Here is a 16,844-nt window from a genome sequence, read left to right on the forward strand (position 1 = left end):
CTGCCCTCTATGTACAAGAATATAACTACTATAATACTGCCCCCTATGTACAGGAAAATAACTACTATAATACTGCCCCCTATGTACAGGAAAATAACTACTATAATACTGCCCCCTACGTACAGGAAAATAACTACTATAATACTGCCCCCTATGTACAGGAAAATAACTACTATAATACTGCCCCCTATGTACAGGAAAATAACTACTATAATACTGCCCCCTGTGTAGAGGAATATAACTACTATAATACTGCCCCCTGTGTAGAGGAATATAACTAATATAATACTGCCCCCTGTGTAGAAGAATATAACTACTATAATACTGCCCCCTATGTACAAGAATATAACTACTATAATACTACCCCCTATGTACAAGAATATAACTACTATAATACTGCCCCCTATGTACAGGAATATAACTACTATAATACTGCCCCCTATGTACAAGAATATAACTAATATAATACTGCCCCCTATGTACAAGAATATAACTAATATAATACTGCCTCCTATAAACAAGAATATAACTACTATAATACTACCCCCTATATACAAGAATATAACTACTATAATACTGCCCCCTATGTACAAGAATATAACTACTATAATACTGCCCCCTATGTACAGGAATATAGCTACTATAATACGGCCCCCTATGTACAGGAATATAACTACTATAATACTGCCCCCTATGTACAAGAATATAACTACTATAATACTGCCCCCTATGTACAAGAATATAACTACTATAATACTTCCCCCTATGTACAGGAATATAACTACTATAATACTGCCCTCTATGTACAAGAATATAACTACTATAATACTGCCCTCTATGTACAAGAATATAACTACTATAATACTTCCCCCTATGTACAGGAATATAACTACTATAATACTGCCCTCTATGTACAAGAATATAACTACTATAATACTGCCCCCTGTGTACAGGACTATAACTACTATAATACCGACTCCTATGTACAGGAATATAACTACTATAATACTGCCCGCTATGTACAGGAATATAACTACTATAATACTGCCCCCTATGTACAAGAATATAACTACTATAATACTGCCCCCTATGTACAGGAATATAACTACTATAATACTGCCCCCTATGTACAGGAATATAACTACTATAATACTGCCCCCTATGTACAAGAATATAACTACTATAATACTACCCCCTATGTACAGGAATATAACTACTATAATACTGCCCTCTATGTACAGGACTATAACTACTATAATACCGACTCCTATGTACAGGAATATAACTACTATAATACTTCCCCCTATGTACAGGAATATAACTACTATAATACTGCCCTCTATGTACAGGACTATAACTACTATAATACCGACTCCTATGTACAGGAATATAACTACTATAATACTGCCCCCTATGTACAAGAATATAACTACTATAATACTGCCCTCTGTGTACAGGAATATAATTACTATAATACTGCCCCCTATGTACAGGAATATAACTACTATAATACGGCCCCCCTGCGGTATGTAAGTATACATCAGGTATGACATATGACAGGTGGGTGTGGTGGTACATAGTATATATGTAATATATATCATGTATGGTGCGGTATATTCGGGGACTTGCAGTGATGACATCTTGGAGTCTGTAGGAGACATAAATAAGTCTGACCTCCTGCAGTCACTTTCTTGGTCTCCCATAAATATCACTTTTTTCTGGAGACTCTTCTAGCGGCTAAAATTGGCTCTTTGGGGCTTGTGGTGGAGGCTGCAGAACTCATCTATTTGTGGCTGGAGGCGGTCGGGGGGGAGTAGGAAGAGGAGACGTGAGCAGGAGGACGGGGGACGAGGCAGCAGAGGCGCAGGGAACAAGAAGGGTAAAATACAAGGACAGGGGCGACACAAAGGACTATGGCGTAGTGGGCGGAGCTTCACTAGGACATCGCTGAGGGTTTGGACCTTTGTGCCGTTCTCTTACATTGATGATGATGATGGCAGGTGCAGCCATGTGCAGGTCTCTCCTGGTCTTCTCCGTCTTGTGCCTTCCGGGGGTCTTCCCGGAGCAGACCCGTCTTCTGGAGCAGCGGAAGCCTTTCTTCGAGAGGTTCAGACGCCTGGAGGAACAGGTGAGGAGGAGCAGTGACAAATAGGGTCACTTTAAAGGGGCACCCTACTAACAAGAAGTGCGGGGGTCACAAGCAGGAGAATGGGGGGTCCGTGGTAATATCCAGGAGAAGGTGACTATATAACTCAGCAGCCAGGACCCCCAAATCTCCAGACAGATCAGGGTCTCGCCTCACCAGGTTTAGTATATCTAATATTGGGATCACAGCTGAGGGACGTTTTGGGTCTTTATAGGGTACAGACACCTTTTTATAGTACTGGAGGTATATGGGTATTTTGGCACAAAGTAACTAACAGGTGGCAAACAAACTAGAATAGAAAGTGTTAAGACACCAAATTTATCATCCAGGATTAATCCCTGTGGGAGGTTTTTAGACCCACAGAACCAGCAAATCTTCCCCGATGTGACCATATATGATATTACTGATGCCATCTATCCTGTATAATACTCCATAGCTGCACTCACTATTCTGCTGCTGGTGCAGTCACTGTGTACATACATGACATTACTTATCCTGTACTGATCCTGAGTTACATCTTGTATTATACTCCAGAGCTGCACTCACTATTCTGCTGCTGGTGCAGTCACTGTGTACATACATGACATTACTTATCCTGTACTGTTCCTGAGTTACATCTTGTATTATACTCCAGAGCTGCACTCACTATTCTGCTGCTGGTGCAGTCACTGTGTACATACATGGCATTACTTATCCTGTACTGATCCTGAGTTACATCCTGTATTATACCCCAGAGCTGCACTCACTATTCTGCTGCTGGTGCAGTCACTGTGTACATACATGACATTATTTATCCTGTACTGATCCTGAGTTACATCCTGTATTATACCCCAGAGCTGCACTCACTATTCTGCTGCTGGTGCAGTCACTGTGTATATACATGACATTACTTATCCTGTACTGATCCTGAGTTACATCCTGTATTATACCCCAGAGCTGCACTCACTATTCTGCTGCTGGTGCAGTCACTGTGTACATACATGACATTACTTATCCTGTACTGATCCTGAGTTACATCCTGTATCATACTCCAGAGCTACACTCACTATTCTGCTGGTGGTGCAGTCACTGTGTACATACATGACATTACTTATCCTGTACTGATCCTGAGTTACATCCTGTATTATACTCCAGAGCTGCACTCACTATTCTGCTGCTGGTGCAGTCACTGTGTACATACATGACATTACTTATCCTGTACTGATCCTGAGTTACATCCTGTATTATACCCCAGAGCTGCACTCACTATTCTGCTGCTGGTGCAGTCACTGTGTACATACATGACATTACTTATCCTGTACTGATCCTGAGTTACATCCTGTATTATACCTCAGAGCTGCACTCACTATTCTGCCGCCGGTGCAGTCACTGTGTACATACATGGCATTACTTATCCTGTACTGATCCTGAGTTACATCCTGTATTATACCCCAGAGCTGCACTCACTATTCTGCTGCTGGTACAGTCACTGTGTACATACATGACATTACTTATCCTGTACTGATCCTGAGTTACATCCTGTATTATACTCCAGAGCTGCACTCACTATTCTGCTGCTGGTGCAGTCACTGTGTACATACATGACATTACTTATCCTGTACTGATCCTGAGTTACATCCTGTATTATACCCCAGAGCTGCACTCACTATTCTGCTGCTGGTGCAGTCACTGTGTACATACATGACATTACTTATCCTGTAATGATCCTGAGTTACATCCTGTATTATACCACAGAGCTGCACTCACTATTCTGCTGCTGGTGCAGACACTGTGTACATACATGACATTACTTATCCTGTACTGATCCTGAGTTACATCCTGTATTATACTTCAGAGCTGCACTCACTATTCTGTTGGTGGAGTCATTGTGTACATACATGACATTTGATTTGTATATGTCAGAGCTGACCACTTGTAACTTACTTACTTCCCAATGCCTAACACTGTCTTGCAGTATGCATGGTCATATCTGCTGATGGGTTCCCTTTATAGATTTTTTATACAGATGACCGGTGTATACGGATTATATGATGATCTGAAATCTGCTTCTTTGCAGTTTCGCCGCTTTCAAGAAGTAACCTTGACACGTCTACAAGGAATTGCTGAAAACTACAACATCTCCTACAACATTGACGCCCGTTTCCATAACATTTATGAAAAGCTGCAATCACAAGCTGAAGCCTTCAACGCCACCAATGAGGAGACTCAGAACGAGCTGAATGGCATCAAATTCTGGCTGAAGAAAATCCAGAAGAAAACCAACAAGATGGACTTAAAGATTTCAGCCCTGGAGGAAGCCATGACCGAGAGGAACAAGCAGATGACCAAGGAGAACAAAGTAAGAGATGTGGCTATGGGCAACCTGACGACAACCCTCAGCAGCCAAAAGAGGATCATCTACCAGCTGGTGAAGGACAAGAGCGCACTGCAGAAGGGGATGGAGATCTTCCGTGAGTCTCTGGAAAGACAAGGCACTAAGATATCTGATCTGGAAAAGAAGCTGAAAAATATGCACCAGAATGAGATCCTACAACCCAGCGCCTTGATGGCAGCACAAGAAATAAAAGAAGAACTTGAGACGAGGCAAGATTCTCCACCACAGAGTGACCCCCGACCGAAAACTGTCCAACAACGCATGGTCAAGCTGCAGGCCAAACATAACCAGAGGAAGAAACTACATGAAGAGCAACAGATCCTGATGACCACCATCAATAAGATGTCCTCCATGGCAGCTCAACGTAGCGAGGAGACCAGGACAATGGGCCCATCAGAAGAAGAGAGGAACACTGGTCTACAAACTACAGGGGCACCACTAAGCGTGACACAGTTCCAACAAAATTACCACAAAACTACCCAATATGACGACCAGGAAGTGGATGACCCCAATGACATTCAGATATCTGCCTTACAAGGAAATCTGGCAAAGGATGATGGACCTCCCGGAGAAGAGAAGACTCCAGATGTGCTCGCTACTACTAGGAAACCACCTCTTGTCACACAGGCTCCGGAACCTGAAGAGAAGACCACCAAGACCCCAGCAACACGTAAGATCATTCATTTCAGATAGTGGAGCTTAGACACTAGGAAAGAGGGGAGGGCGGGAACCATTTTAGTAAATTTGAGGGTACCCATAAGTACATAGACTCGCATAGAAGCCACCATTTACTGCGGAGATATAAACAAAAAGGTAGAACCCAGACCTCAAAATATAAGTTTGATATCTCAGACCCCATACCGTAGATCAGTGATGGCAAACCTTTTAGCCGCCGAGTGCCCAAACTGCAACCAAAAATTAAAGCAGTAACTTATTGCTCCCTATTCTTCAACAACTTTTGATCATATTGGCCTTCTACGGACAAGATGGGAAATTAGCATAATTGTAGCTTGTTTCCAGTGTCCCCCTGTACACAGAGAATCGTGGTGCCAGCAGGAGGCCCTGTCTACTCCTTCTTCCTCTTCCTGACTGAAAGCAGCATCTTTTGCATGAAGCAGTCCTGTGTCCTTTCTTTGTGTCCAGTCTGGTGTTCTGGGCAATGGCCTGGGTGCCCACAGAAAGGGCTCTGAGTGCCACCTCTGGCACCCTTGCCATAGGTTCGCCACCACTGCCCTAGATCATAATTATTAATACTTGAGGACTAGAGATGAGCGAGCACTAAAATGCTCGTGTACTCGTTATTCGAGACGAACTTTTCCCGATGCTCGAGTGCTCGTCTCGAATAACGAGTCCCATTGAAGTCAATGGGAGACTCGAGCATTTTTCAAGGGGACCAAGGCTCTGCACAGGGAAGCTTGGCCAAACACCTGGGAACCTCAGAAAAGGATGGAAACACCACGGAAATGGACAGGAAACAGCAGGGGCAGCATGCATGGATGCCTCTGAGGCTGCTTAATCGCACCATTATGCCAAAATTATGGGCAACAGCATGGCCATGACAGAGTGACAGAATGAGGCTAGATAGCATCTAAAACATCCAATAATTGACCCTGACACTATAGGGGACGGCATGCAGAGGCAGCGGCAGCAGGCTAGAGAGTGGCATGGCAACATACTCTAAATGGACTCAGGCTTCAAACCAATGGGTGGCAGAGAGGAACCAAAGGAGGTGAGCAAGAAGCGCTCAAATAATATCGGTACATGATAAAAGTTTGCCAGTATATTTTGTGGATTACACAGCAGGGTGGCGACAAAGTTAACATGGAAGCCATGAAAACAACCCAAAATTCTGCCTGACACAGCTCGTTTGATAAGGGGACCATGTATGGAGGCAGTGAACTAGTAGTAGATTAAAGGTGCTGCAGTTAAAACTGTTAGTTGGATCTTGGCATGGAGCTGGCGCTCCGCTGCCAGGCGAGCTTTCGCCAATCCAAGCCCCTGTCTCTAGGCTACTCCCCAAACAGCACTTCTAAGAACCTTTTGTATAAGATCAAGTGTAGTAGCGTTCTTATAAGTTTGGGATATGGCGGGTGAGGGGAATGTAAACAGATGCGCAAGAAGCGCTGAAATAATATCGGTAAATGATAAAAGTTTGCCAGTATATTTTGTGGCTTACACAGCACGGTGGCGACAAAGTTAACAAGTTTGATGTGGAATGCCCTGTAATAGCTCTTGGGCGGTGTGCCTTTTATCGCCTAGGCTCAGCAGTTTGAGCACCGCCTGCTGTCCCTTAGCGACGGCACTGCTGCTGTGCCTAGAGCTACCGACTGATGGCGCCATGGCCACGGATGGTAATTCGGAGGAGGTGGAGGAGGGGTGGGAGGAGGAGGAGGTATACTAGGCCTTTGAGACCTGGACCGAGGTAGGCCCCGCAATCCTCTGCGTCGGCAGTATATGACCAGCCCCAGGGTCAGACTCGGTCCCAGCCTGCACCAAGTTAAGTGTAGTAGCGTTCTTATAAGTTTGGGATATGGCGGGTGAGGGGAATGTAAACAGATGCGCAAGAAGCGCATGATGCGCATGGAGCTGGCGCTCCGCTGCCAGGTGAGCTTTCGCCAATCCAAGCCCCTGTCTCTAGGCTACTCCCCAAACAGCACTTCTAAGAACCTTTTGTATAAGATCAAGTGTAGTAGCGTTCTTATAAGTTTAGGATATGCCGGGTGAGGGGAATGTAAACAGATGCGCAAGAAGCGCTGAAATAATATTGGTAAATGATAAAAGTTTGCCAGTATATTTTGTGGATTACACAGCAGGGTGGCGACAAAGTTAACAACTTTGATGTGGAATCCATGAAAACAACCCAAATTTCTGCCTGACACACCTCGTTTGATAAGGGGACGATGTATGGAGGCAGCTATATGGAGGACTTTTGGAGGTAGCAATGGAGACAACGTGTGGAGGCTGCTATGGAGACAATTTAATTTGGATAGTGCCTGTATGTGGCAGTCCAAAAAAGTTTTCAAACCAGAGGAGCAGGTAGGTGGCCCTCCAGAAAAATGAAATAGATTGAGTGCCTGTATGTGGCAGTCCAAAAAAGTTTTCAAACCAGAGGAGCAGGTAGGTGGCCCTCCAGAAAAATGAAATAGATTGAGTGCCTGTATGTGGCAGTCCAAAAAAGTTTTCAAACCAGAGGAGCAGGTAGGTGGCCCTCCAGAAAAATGAAATAGATTGAGTGCCTGTATGTGGCAGTCCAAAAAAGTTTTCAAACCAGAGGAGCAGGTAGGTGGCCCTCCAGAAAAATTGAATAGATTGAGTGCCTGTATGTGGCAGTCCCAAAAATTGTTTAAAACAGAGGACCGGGTAGGTGGCCCTCCAGAAAAATTAAATGCATGAAGTACTATAGCAAGAGCCAGTGGGCCCTGTCAAAAAATAGCCAGTTTCCTCTGCTTTACTGTACAAAGAGGAGGAGAAGGAGGAAAATGAGGAAGAGGAGGAGTGGATAAATTATTCAGGTTGAGCTTCCTTCACCTGGTGGAGATTGGAAATTATGAGAAATCCAGGCTTTATTCATCTTAATAAGCGTCAGCCCGTCAGCGCTGTCAGTCGACAGGCGTGTACGCTTATCGGTGATGATGCCACCAGCTGCACTGAAAACCCGCTCGGACAACACGCTAGCGGCAGGGCAGGCAAGAACCTCCAAGGCGTACAGCGCCAGTTCGTGCCACATGTCCAGCTTTGAAACCCAGTAGTTGTAGGGAGCTGTGTGATCATTTAGGACGATGGTATGGTCAGCTACGTACTCCCTCACCATCTTTCTGTAAAGATCAGCCCTACTCTGCCGAGACTGGGGACAGGTGACAGTGTCTTGCTGGGGTGACATAAAGCTGGCAAAAGCCTTGTAAAGCGTACCCTTGCCAGTGCTGGACAAGCTGCCTGCTCGCCTACTCTCCCTCGCTACTTGTCCCGCAGAACTACGCACTCTGCCGCTAGCGCTGTCAGAAGGGAAATACTGTTTCAGCTTGTGCACCAGGGCCTGCTGGTATTCATGCATTCTCACACTCCTTTCCTCTGCAGGGATGAGAGTGGAAAGATTTTGCTTGTACCGTGGGTCCAGGAGAGTGAATACCCAGTAATCGGTGCTGGAATAAATTCTTTGAACGCGAGGGTCACGGGATAGGCAGCCTAGCATGAAATCTGCCATATGCGCCAGAGTACCAACGCGTAAGAATTCACTCCCCTCACTGGCCTGACTGTCCATTTCCTCCTCCTCCAACTCCTCCAACTCCTCTTCTTCTGCCCATACACGCTGAACAGTGAAGGACTCAACAATGGTCCCCTCTTGTGTCTCGCCAACATTCTCCTCCTCTTCCTCCTCCTCCTCCTCCACCTCCTCCGATATGCGCTGAGAAACAGACCTAAGGGTGCTTTGGCTATCAACAAGGGAATCTTCTTCCCCCGTCTCTTGTGACGAGCGCAAAGCTTCCGACTTCATGCTGATCAGAGAGTTTTTCAACAGGCCAAGCAGCGGGATGGTGAGGCTGATGATGGCGGCATCGCCACTGACCATCTGTGTTGACTCCTCAAAGTTACTCAGCACCTGACAGATATCAGACATCCACGTCCACTCCTCATTGTAGACTTGAGGAAGCTGACTGACCTGACTACCAGTTCTGGTGGAAGTTGACATCTGGCAGTCTACAATCGCTCTGCGCTGCTGGTAAACTCTGGATAACATGGTCAGTGTTGAATTCCACCTCGTGGGCACGTCGCACAACAGTCGGTGAGCGGGCAGTTGGAGGCGGTGCTGCGCTGCCCTGAGAGTGGCAGCATCTGTGCTGGACTTCCTGAAATGCGCACAGATGCGGCGCACCTTCGTGAGCAAATCAGACAGATTGGGGTATGTCTTGAGGAAACGCTGAACTATCAGATTTAACACATGGGCCAGGCATGGCACATGTGTCAGTCTGCTGAGTTGCAGAGCCGCCACCAGGTTACGGCCGTTGTCACACACAACCATGCCTGGCTTCAGGTTCAGCGGTGCCAGCCACAGATCAGTCTGCGCCGTGATGCCCTGTAATAGCTCTTGGGCGGTATGCCTTTTATCGCCTAGGCTCAGCAGTTTGAGCACCGCCTGCTGTCGCTTAGCGACAGCACTGCTGCTGTGCCTAGAGCTAGCGACTGATGGTGCCATGCCCACGGATGGTAGTTCGGAGGAGGAGGTGGAGGAGGGGTGGGAGGAGGAGGAGGCATAGTAGGCCTGAAACACCTGGACCGAGGTAGGCCCCGCAATCCTCGGCGTCGGCAGTATATGACCAGCCGCAGGGTCAGACTCGGTCCCAGCCTCCACCAAGTTAACCCAATGTGCCGTCAGCGATATATAGTGGCCCTGCCCGGCAGCACTCGTCCACGTGTCCGTGGTCAGGTGGACCTTGTCAGAAACGGCGTTGGTCAGTTGGCACGGATGATGTTGTCTGACACGTGCTGGTGCAGGGCTGGGACGGCACATCGGGAAAAGTAGTGGCGGCTGGGGACCGAATACCGAGGGGCGGCCGCCGCCATGAGGTTGCGAAAGGCCTCGGTCTCTACTAGCCTATAGGGCAGCATCTCCAGGCTAAGCAATCTGGAGATGTGGACATTAAGGGCTTGGGCGTGCGGGTGGGTTGCACTATATTTCCTTTTCCGCTCCAGCGTCTGGGGTATGGAGAGCTGAACGCTGGTGGATGCTGTGGAGGATCGTGGAGGCGACGATGGGGTTTTTGTGCCAGGGTCCTGGGCAGGGGGCTGACTATCAGCTGAAACAGGGGAAGGAGCAGTGGTGTGCACGGCCGGAGGTGAACAGGCTTGGTGCCACTGAGTGGGGTGTTTAGCATTCATATGCCTGCGCATACTGGTGGTAGTTAAGCTAGTAGTGGTGGAACCCCTGCTGATCCTGGTTTGGCAAAAGTTGCACACCACAGTCCGTCGGTCATCCGGTGTTTCCTTAAAGAACCTCCAGACTTCTGAAAATCTAGCCCTCGCCGTGGGAGCCCTCGCCACGGGAACTTCACTACGTGACACATTTGGCGCTGATGCACCTGCTCTGGCCCTGCCTCTCCGTCTGGCCCCACCACTGCCTCTTCCAACCTGTTCTGGTCGAGGACTCTCCTCCGTCTCAGAAGCACTGTGTTCACCCGGCCTATCAACCCAGCTTGGGTCTGTCACCTCATCATCCTCCGATCCCTCAGTCTGCTCCCCCCTCGGACTTCCTGCCCTGACAACAACTTCACCACTGTCTGACAACCGTGTCTCCTCATCGTCGGACACCTCTTTACACACTTCCACTACGTCAAGAAGGTCATCATCACCCACAGACTGCGACTGGTGGAAAACCTGGGCATCGGAAAATTGCTCAGCAGCAACCGGACAAGTGGTTTGTGACTGTGGGAAGGGTCCAGAAAACAGTTCCTCAGAGTATGCCGGTTCAAATGCCAAATTTTCCTGGGAGGGGGCAGACTGGGGGGGAGGAGGCTGAGGTGCAGGAGCTGGAGGAGTGGGGATTTCGGTGACATGGGTGGACTGCGTGGAAGACTGACTGGTGGACAAATTGCTCGAAGCATTGTCGGCAATCCACGACATCACCTGTTCGCACTGTTCTGGCCTCAACAGTGCTCTACCACGAGTCCCAGTAACTTCAGACATGAACCTAGGGAGTGTAGCTCTGCGGCGTTCCCCTGCTCCCTCATCAGCAGGTGGTGTCTCACCCCACCCAGGACCACGGCCTCTGACCCCTGCAGTAGTTGGACGCCCACGTCCCCGCCCTCATCCTCTACCCCTAGCCCTCGGGTTAAACATTTTGAAAATGAAAGTTATAACTTTAATTTTTTTTTTAGTTTTTTTTGTGTTTTTTTGTGTTTTTTTTTTCTTTTTTTTGCGTTTTTTAGTTTTTAAAACCAAACGATGCTATCCTATTGCTATGGCTATTTTCTAGCCAAGTATGAAAGCACACTACTATGCCAGATGAGATGACACTGAGTTATGAAAAAATAAACGTAAAATAAAAAGAAACTGCCAGACTGTGCCTAATTGAAATCCAACCCCTAATAAATTTTCCCACTTCGGTCTTTGCGATGGATATGTGCGTCACTAAGCGCTAAACACAGCGGTCGCAAGTCTCACTCCAAATTCCTGACAATTGGCTAGTATATGCACTGCAGCAAGGACAGCCACCAGCAGATCAACCAGAAATCAAATATATATAACGCTACTGTAGGCGTAAGTAAGCCGTTTAGATTCTCCTATGGCTATTTTCTAGCCAAGTATGAAAGCACACTGATGAGATGACGCTGAGTTATGAAAAAATAAACGTAAAATAAAAAGTAAATGGCAGACTGTGCCTAATTGAAATCCAACCCCTACTAAATTTTCCCACTTTGGTGTTTGAGGTGGATATGTGTGTCACTAAGAGCTAAACACAACGGTAGCAAGTCCTCCTGCAAATTCCTCACAATATGGTACTAGCTGCACTACTAGTGCCAGCAAGCCCAGCCACAAGCAAACAAAAAAAAAAAGTATAACGTTATTGTAGCCCTAAGAAGGGCTGTTGGGTTCTTGTTGAATCACTCCTGCCTAACAGTAAGCTAATAGAACACCCTAACGCTTTCCCTGACCAGCAGCAGCTCTCTCCCTAGCGGCATCCAGAGACAGAATGATCCGAGCATTACGGCCAGCGGCTAGTCTATCCCAGGGTCACCTGATCTGGCCAGCCAACCACTGCTATCGACGTGTAAGGGTACCACGTCATGCTGGGTGGAGTGCAGAGTCTCCTGGCTTGTGATTGGCTCTGTTTCTGGCCGCCAAAAAGCAAAACGGCGGGAGCTGCCATTTTCTCGAGCGGGCGAAGTATTCGTCCGAGCAACGAGCAGTTTCGAGTACGCTAATGCTCGAATGAGCATCAAGCTCGGACGAGTATGTTCGCTCATCTCTATTGAGGACACATCCTATTTACCAGGTCATGTCACCAGACATCACCAAATAACTAGTGCCAACAAATGTGGGTTGGCATTTTGAGGACTACAAGCAAAGTTGCCCCTTAATGCGATGCTTCATATTTTTGAGTGGCATGACTCTGTCCAAAGTGCTTTCCTCCTTTTGGTCAAGACCAAGGGGAACAGAAGCTGCTTCCAGTGAAATTGCATCCTACCACTGTGTGGGGTCCCCCTAGTCTCCAGGGCCTACACAGATGCGTGAGATGCATTTGAGGAAAGTCCTCCCTGAAAGCCAAGGTCCAGTGGGTTGTGCCTAGAGGTGATGAAGAAAAACGAGAAGGGTTTCTTAATTGGAGTGGTCGGGGGTCTGTATAGTCTTACTTACTGTGTAACTCCTAGGGATTATCTTCTTCAAAATGTTGTTAGATCCTTCTTATTTTTGTTCTTAACTGTCAGCCAGATCCCTCATGGTAGCACAAGCCATGACCATGGCCACATATGAAGGTAAACTTACTTGTTTTCTTCTTCTCTTTCTTTGTTGCAGTCTGTAATGTGGACTCCATGCTTATTTTCCCGACTTCCTCCACCGAGAACTATGCAACATTCGCAAAAGAGTTGAAGGAACCTTTGCACGAACTCTCCATCTGCAGTTGGGTGAAGACTAACGTAAGCTACGTGGGCACAATCCTCTCATATGCAACAGAAGAGAACGACAACAAGCTGGTTCTTCATGGTAGACATGGAGCAACCTATGACTCTCTTCACTTTGTCATCGGAGACCCGGCCTTCCGTGAACTCCCCATTGTCCCTCTGGCAGATGGCAGCTGGCACCATACCTGCTTCATTTGGTCCTCCATCCAAGGCAAATACTGGTTCTATGTTGACCGCAGGTTAATTTCTACAGGTTCCAGATTTCAGAAAGGTTATGAGATACCTCCTGGAGGATCCTTGGTTCTTGGCCAAGAGCAGGACACCTTGGGTGGTGGTTTTGATAGCTCAGAAGCTTTTGTTGGACAATTGGCAGGATTTGCTATGTGGAATAGAGCCTTGGCACCTGGAGAAGTCTCTAGCATTGCCACTGGGAAAGGCTTGCCGAGAGGAACCGTCTTAACCATAGCTGATGCCTCCTCCCTTCATGGCTCAGTGGAGCGGGTGGACTGTACTTGTCTGGAGCACTGCCTGTAGACTTCCATAAGACTTGTGTAAATAGGAAACTGCTTCTATATTGGACTATTCTTTTAGGGACTGCTATGTGCACGTCATGGGACAATAACAGACCCCGCTGTTGTGACCAATTATCCAAAATATGTAGTCAGTCATAGCATGTGCTGGATTGGTCCACCAGAAAATCCTGTAAAAGTTCAGTTTCACAATATTATGGTGGACAGCCACTCGTTCACAACCTCTGGCTTGAAACTTGGACTTTTTTTGGGTTGACCCACAAATCTCCCTTCCAAAACAAAATATATGAAGAACAGCCTGAAGGTTCAGAATTATGACCCCAGACGACCCCTTGGACAACTTTCAGCTGGCCATACACTTTTGATTGATTAAGTTGGAATTGGAATAAGTCAGCTTAGTGCGTGTATTGCTATAAAACATCAATAGGTGGCAGTGTACACCTCGCTATTTACCCTATTTATAGGACCTGCTGGCCCTTTAATGTCCTGCAGATCTCCTGCGTGTGTAAGGTCAATGTATGTTCATTTTATTTGTGTGTTCTGTGACAAGAATATAAATACATTTCTCTACCTGTGTATAAGATTCGCTCTGTGTTTTCAAGTTCTAGATATACAACTTAATAGAGCATAATGGAGATCTCCATAATGTGACCCCCTATTTGCAGTTTCATGATCTACAAAACATTGAGTGAAGACCAATCTGTGAAGATCCCCACTGTGGGCCCCAAAACATCATGGCTCTACTGGTCCTGGTCAGTGGTCTAACAAGACTTCAGTGGGCTTTGGTGCAAACTTTGGATCAGGGCCCAATATACATAAACTCTCACTGCCACCCTAATCCTGCACATTACACTTGAGAATGCACATATATGCCACACAGAATTATACTGAAAGCACCATAGTCATACACCATTTATAGAACAAAATAGTAAATGGACGGCACCCCGTAGGTTGCGGTGCTCCGGTTATGGCCTTAGCCTCAATACAGATTATGAAAGAGATCCCGGCACTCATCAAATACGTGCAAAACGATTTTTATGGTAAGTCCAACTAACAGCATGCTATGCAGGGACACAAAATTATCTTGTGTCCCTGTACAGCATGCTGTAAGTTGGACTTACAATAAAAATAGTTTTGCACGTATTTGACGAGTGCCGGGATCTCTTTCATACACCATTTATAGAGCAGCCACCCCTACACGCATAAAATGTCCAGCAGCCTCCCTCATTGATAAAATGTCCAGCATGCTCCCTTATTAATAAAATGTCCAGCAGCCTCCCTCATTAATAAAATGTCCAGCAGCCTCCCTAATTAATAAAATGTCCAGCAGCCTTCCTCATTAATAAAATGTCCAGCATGCTCCCTTATTAATAAAATGTCCAGAAGCCTCCCTCATTAATAAAATGTCCAGCAGCCTCCCTCATTAATAAAATGTCCAGCAGCCTCCCTAATTAATAAAATGTCCAGCAGCCCCCCTCATTAATAAAAGGTCCAGCAGCCTCCCTCATTAATAAAATGTCCAGCATGCTCCCTAATTAATAAAATGTCCAGACTGCTCCCTAATTAATAAAATGTCCAGCAGCCCCCCTTATTAATAAAATGTACAGCAGCCTTCCTCATTAATAAAATGTCCAGCATGCTCCCTCATTAATAAAATGTCCTGCAGCCCCCTCTCATTAATAAAATGTCCAACAGCCTCCCTAATTAATAAAAGGTCCAGCAGCCCCCCTCATTAATAAAAGGTCCAGCAGCCTCCCTCATTAATCAAATGTCCAGCAGCCCCGTTCATTAATAAAATATCCAGCAGTCTCCTGTCATCACTAAAACACAGGGCCCCTTACAAAAAAAATCTGTACTGATCCTCATCCGCTCTGTTGCTTCCACTGCAAAAGCCCAAGCAAAGACTGATCCGTGCGCTCTTCCCACACACACTGAATGATGCGGCAGTGGTGCAGCTTGATGACATCATACAATGTGCACAGGCAGAGCGTGCAGACCTGTCTCTGCCTGTGCACGCTCATAATCAACTGAAGGCATGCCGTGTATCCATAAAATTGATTGTTTTCCCCTCTCCCTCTCTCTCTCCAACCCTGGGTGTGGTTGCACCCCCTGCAATATCAATATAAATCCTTGTTATAAGGTTTTAGGTCTCCTCAGATCTTTGTATGACAGTGGAGTTTATACGGTTAAAAAAAGACACATGTCCATCAAGTTCAACCAAAGAATGGAAAGGTTTGGATGAGGAAGGGATTTAGGGGAAACGATTCGATGTAACATAACCGTTAACGTTAAACAACACTGAGTGACTGTTTTGCTAACTATGGCCCATATCAGGAAGGAAGAAGACCCAGCTCTAAAGATGGGGAACTAAACAAGGATGAAGTGAAGATCTTCTGAACCAAGCGAGAAGCAGAATTTGGTGGTGTCACACTTTGTACATCTGCAAAAAGGTCTCCTATGGTTTTTGAATCGCAGTGCTTGACCGTGGCACTAGAAGAGGCATCTGATGTCTCAATGTCCTCATTATAAGGTTGTATCATGAGGGTACCACTAATGCGGTGCCAAATTTACAAATATGGGCTTCATGATGAAAGTTGAAGGTGATATTTTGAGAATTCAAAGATGGTGACTAGAGGTTTCTAGAGCTTTTAAAACCAGCGAGAAGCAGAATTTGGAGGTGTCAAGATTTACATATCTTGTACCTGGCTTAAAGAGGACCTGTCACCCCATTTATCGGCACTAGGAGATGTTACTAAAGTAAGCGGCTCCTAGTGCTTGAACAAACGTCGCAGTGTTAGAGTGATAGCGTTATCGGAAACGCTATCTAACACTGCGGCGGGGTACAATGTAGTCGTCGGACCGCTCGCAAAGCTGTCCGACGTATTCATGAGGGGGCGGGGTTGGGGCGTGTTTAGGGGCGGTAACGCACAGCAATCACTGCCACCCTATGGAGCGAGCGGGGGAGTCTGGGGAAGAGGAAGCGCCTCGGACCACCCTCTCATGAATACATCGGACAGCTTTGCGAGCAGTCCAACAATTACATTGTACCCCGCCGCAGTGTTAGCATTACCGGAGGTTTCCGCTAACGCTATCCTTCTAACATTGCGGCGTTTGTTCAAGCACTAGGAGCTGCTTACTTTAGTAACATCTCCTAGTGCCGAAATTTTGGGTGACAGGTC

The 16,844-nt window shown here is 46.5% G+C and overlaps 1 protein-coding gene across 1 annotated transcript; it reads left to right on the plus strand.

Annotated features, from left to right (window-relative positions):
• The first annotated feature begins 1,827 nt into the window (after positions 1-1,827).
• On the plus strand, positions 1,828-13,948 carry PTX4 (pentraxin 4). The gene is made up of 3 exons (XM_072119810.1): positions 1,828-2,128; positions 4,203-5,190; positions 13,029-13,948. Exons 1-3 carry the CDS (start codon positions 1,985-1,987, stop codon positions 13,667-13,669), a joined length of 1,773 nt encoding a protein of 590 aa, XP_071975911.1. The 5' UTR covers positions 1,828-1,984; the 3' UTR covers positions 13,670-13,948.
• The last annotated feature ends 2,896 nt before the right edge of the window (positions 13,949-16,844 follow it).

This window comes from Engystomops pustulosus, chromosome 8, assembly GCF_040894005.1.
Source record: "Engystomops pustulosus chromosome 8, aEngPut4.maternal, whole genome shotgun sequence".
Classification (NCBI taxonomy): domain Eukaryota; kingdom Metazoa; phylum Chordata; class Amphibia; order Anura; family Leptodactylidae; genus Engystomops; species Engystomops pustulosus.

Bases quoted from the DNA above. Each gene is read 5' to 3' on its own strand.
- PTX4 (XM_072119810.1), top strand. From the start codon at position 1,985: ATGATGATGATGGCAGGTGCAGCCATGTGCAGGTCTCTCCTGGTCTTC. The intron at 2,129-4,202 runs GTGAGGAGGAGC...GCTTCTTTGCAG, and splicing joins TCAGACGCCTGGAGGAACAG to TTTCGCCGCTTTCAAGAAGT. The intron at 5,191-13,028 runs GTAAGATCATTC...TCTTTGTTGCAG, and splicing joins CACCAAGACCCCAGCAACAC to TCTGTAATGTGGACTCCATG.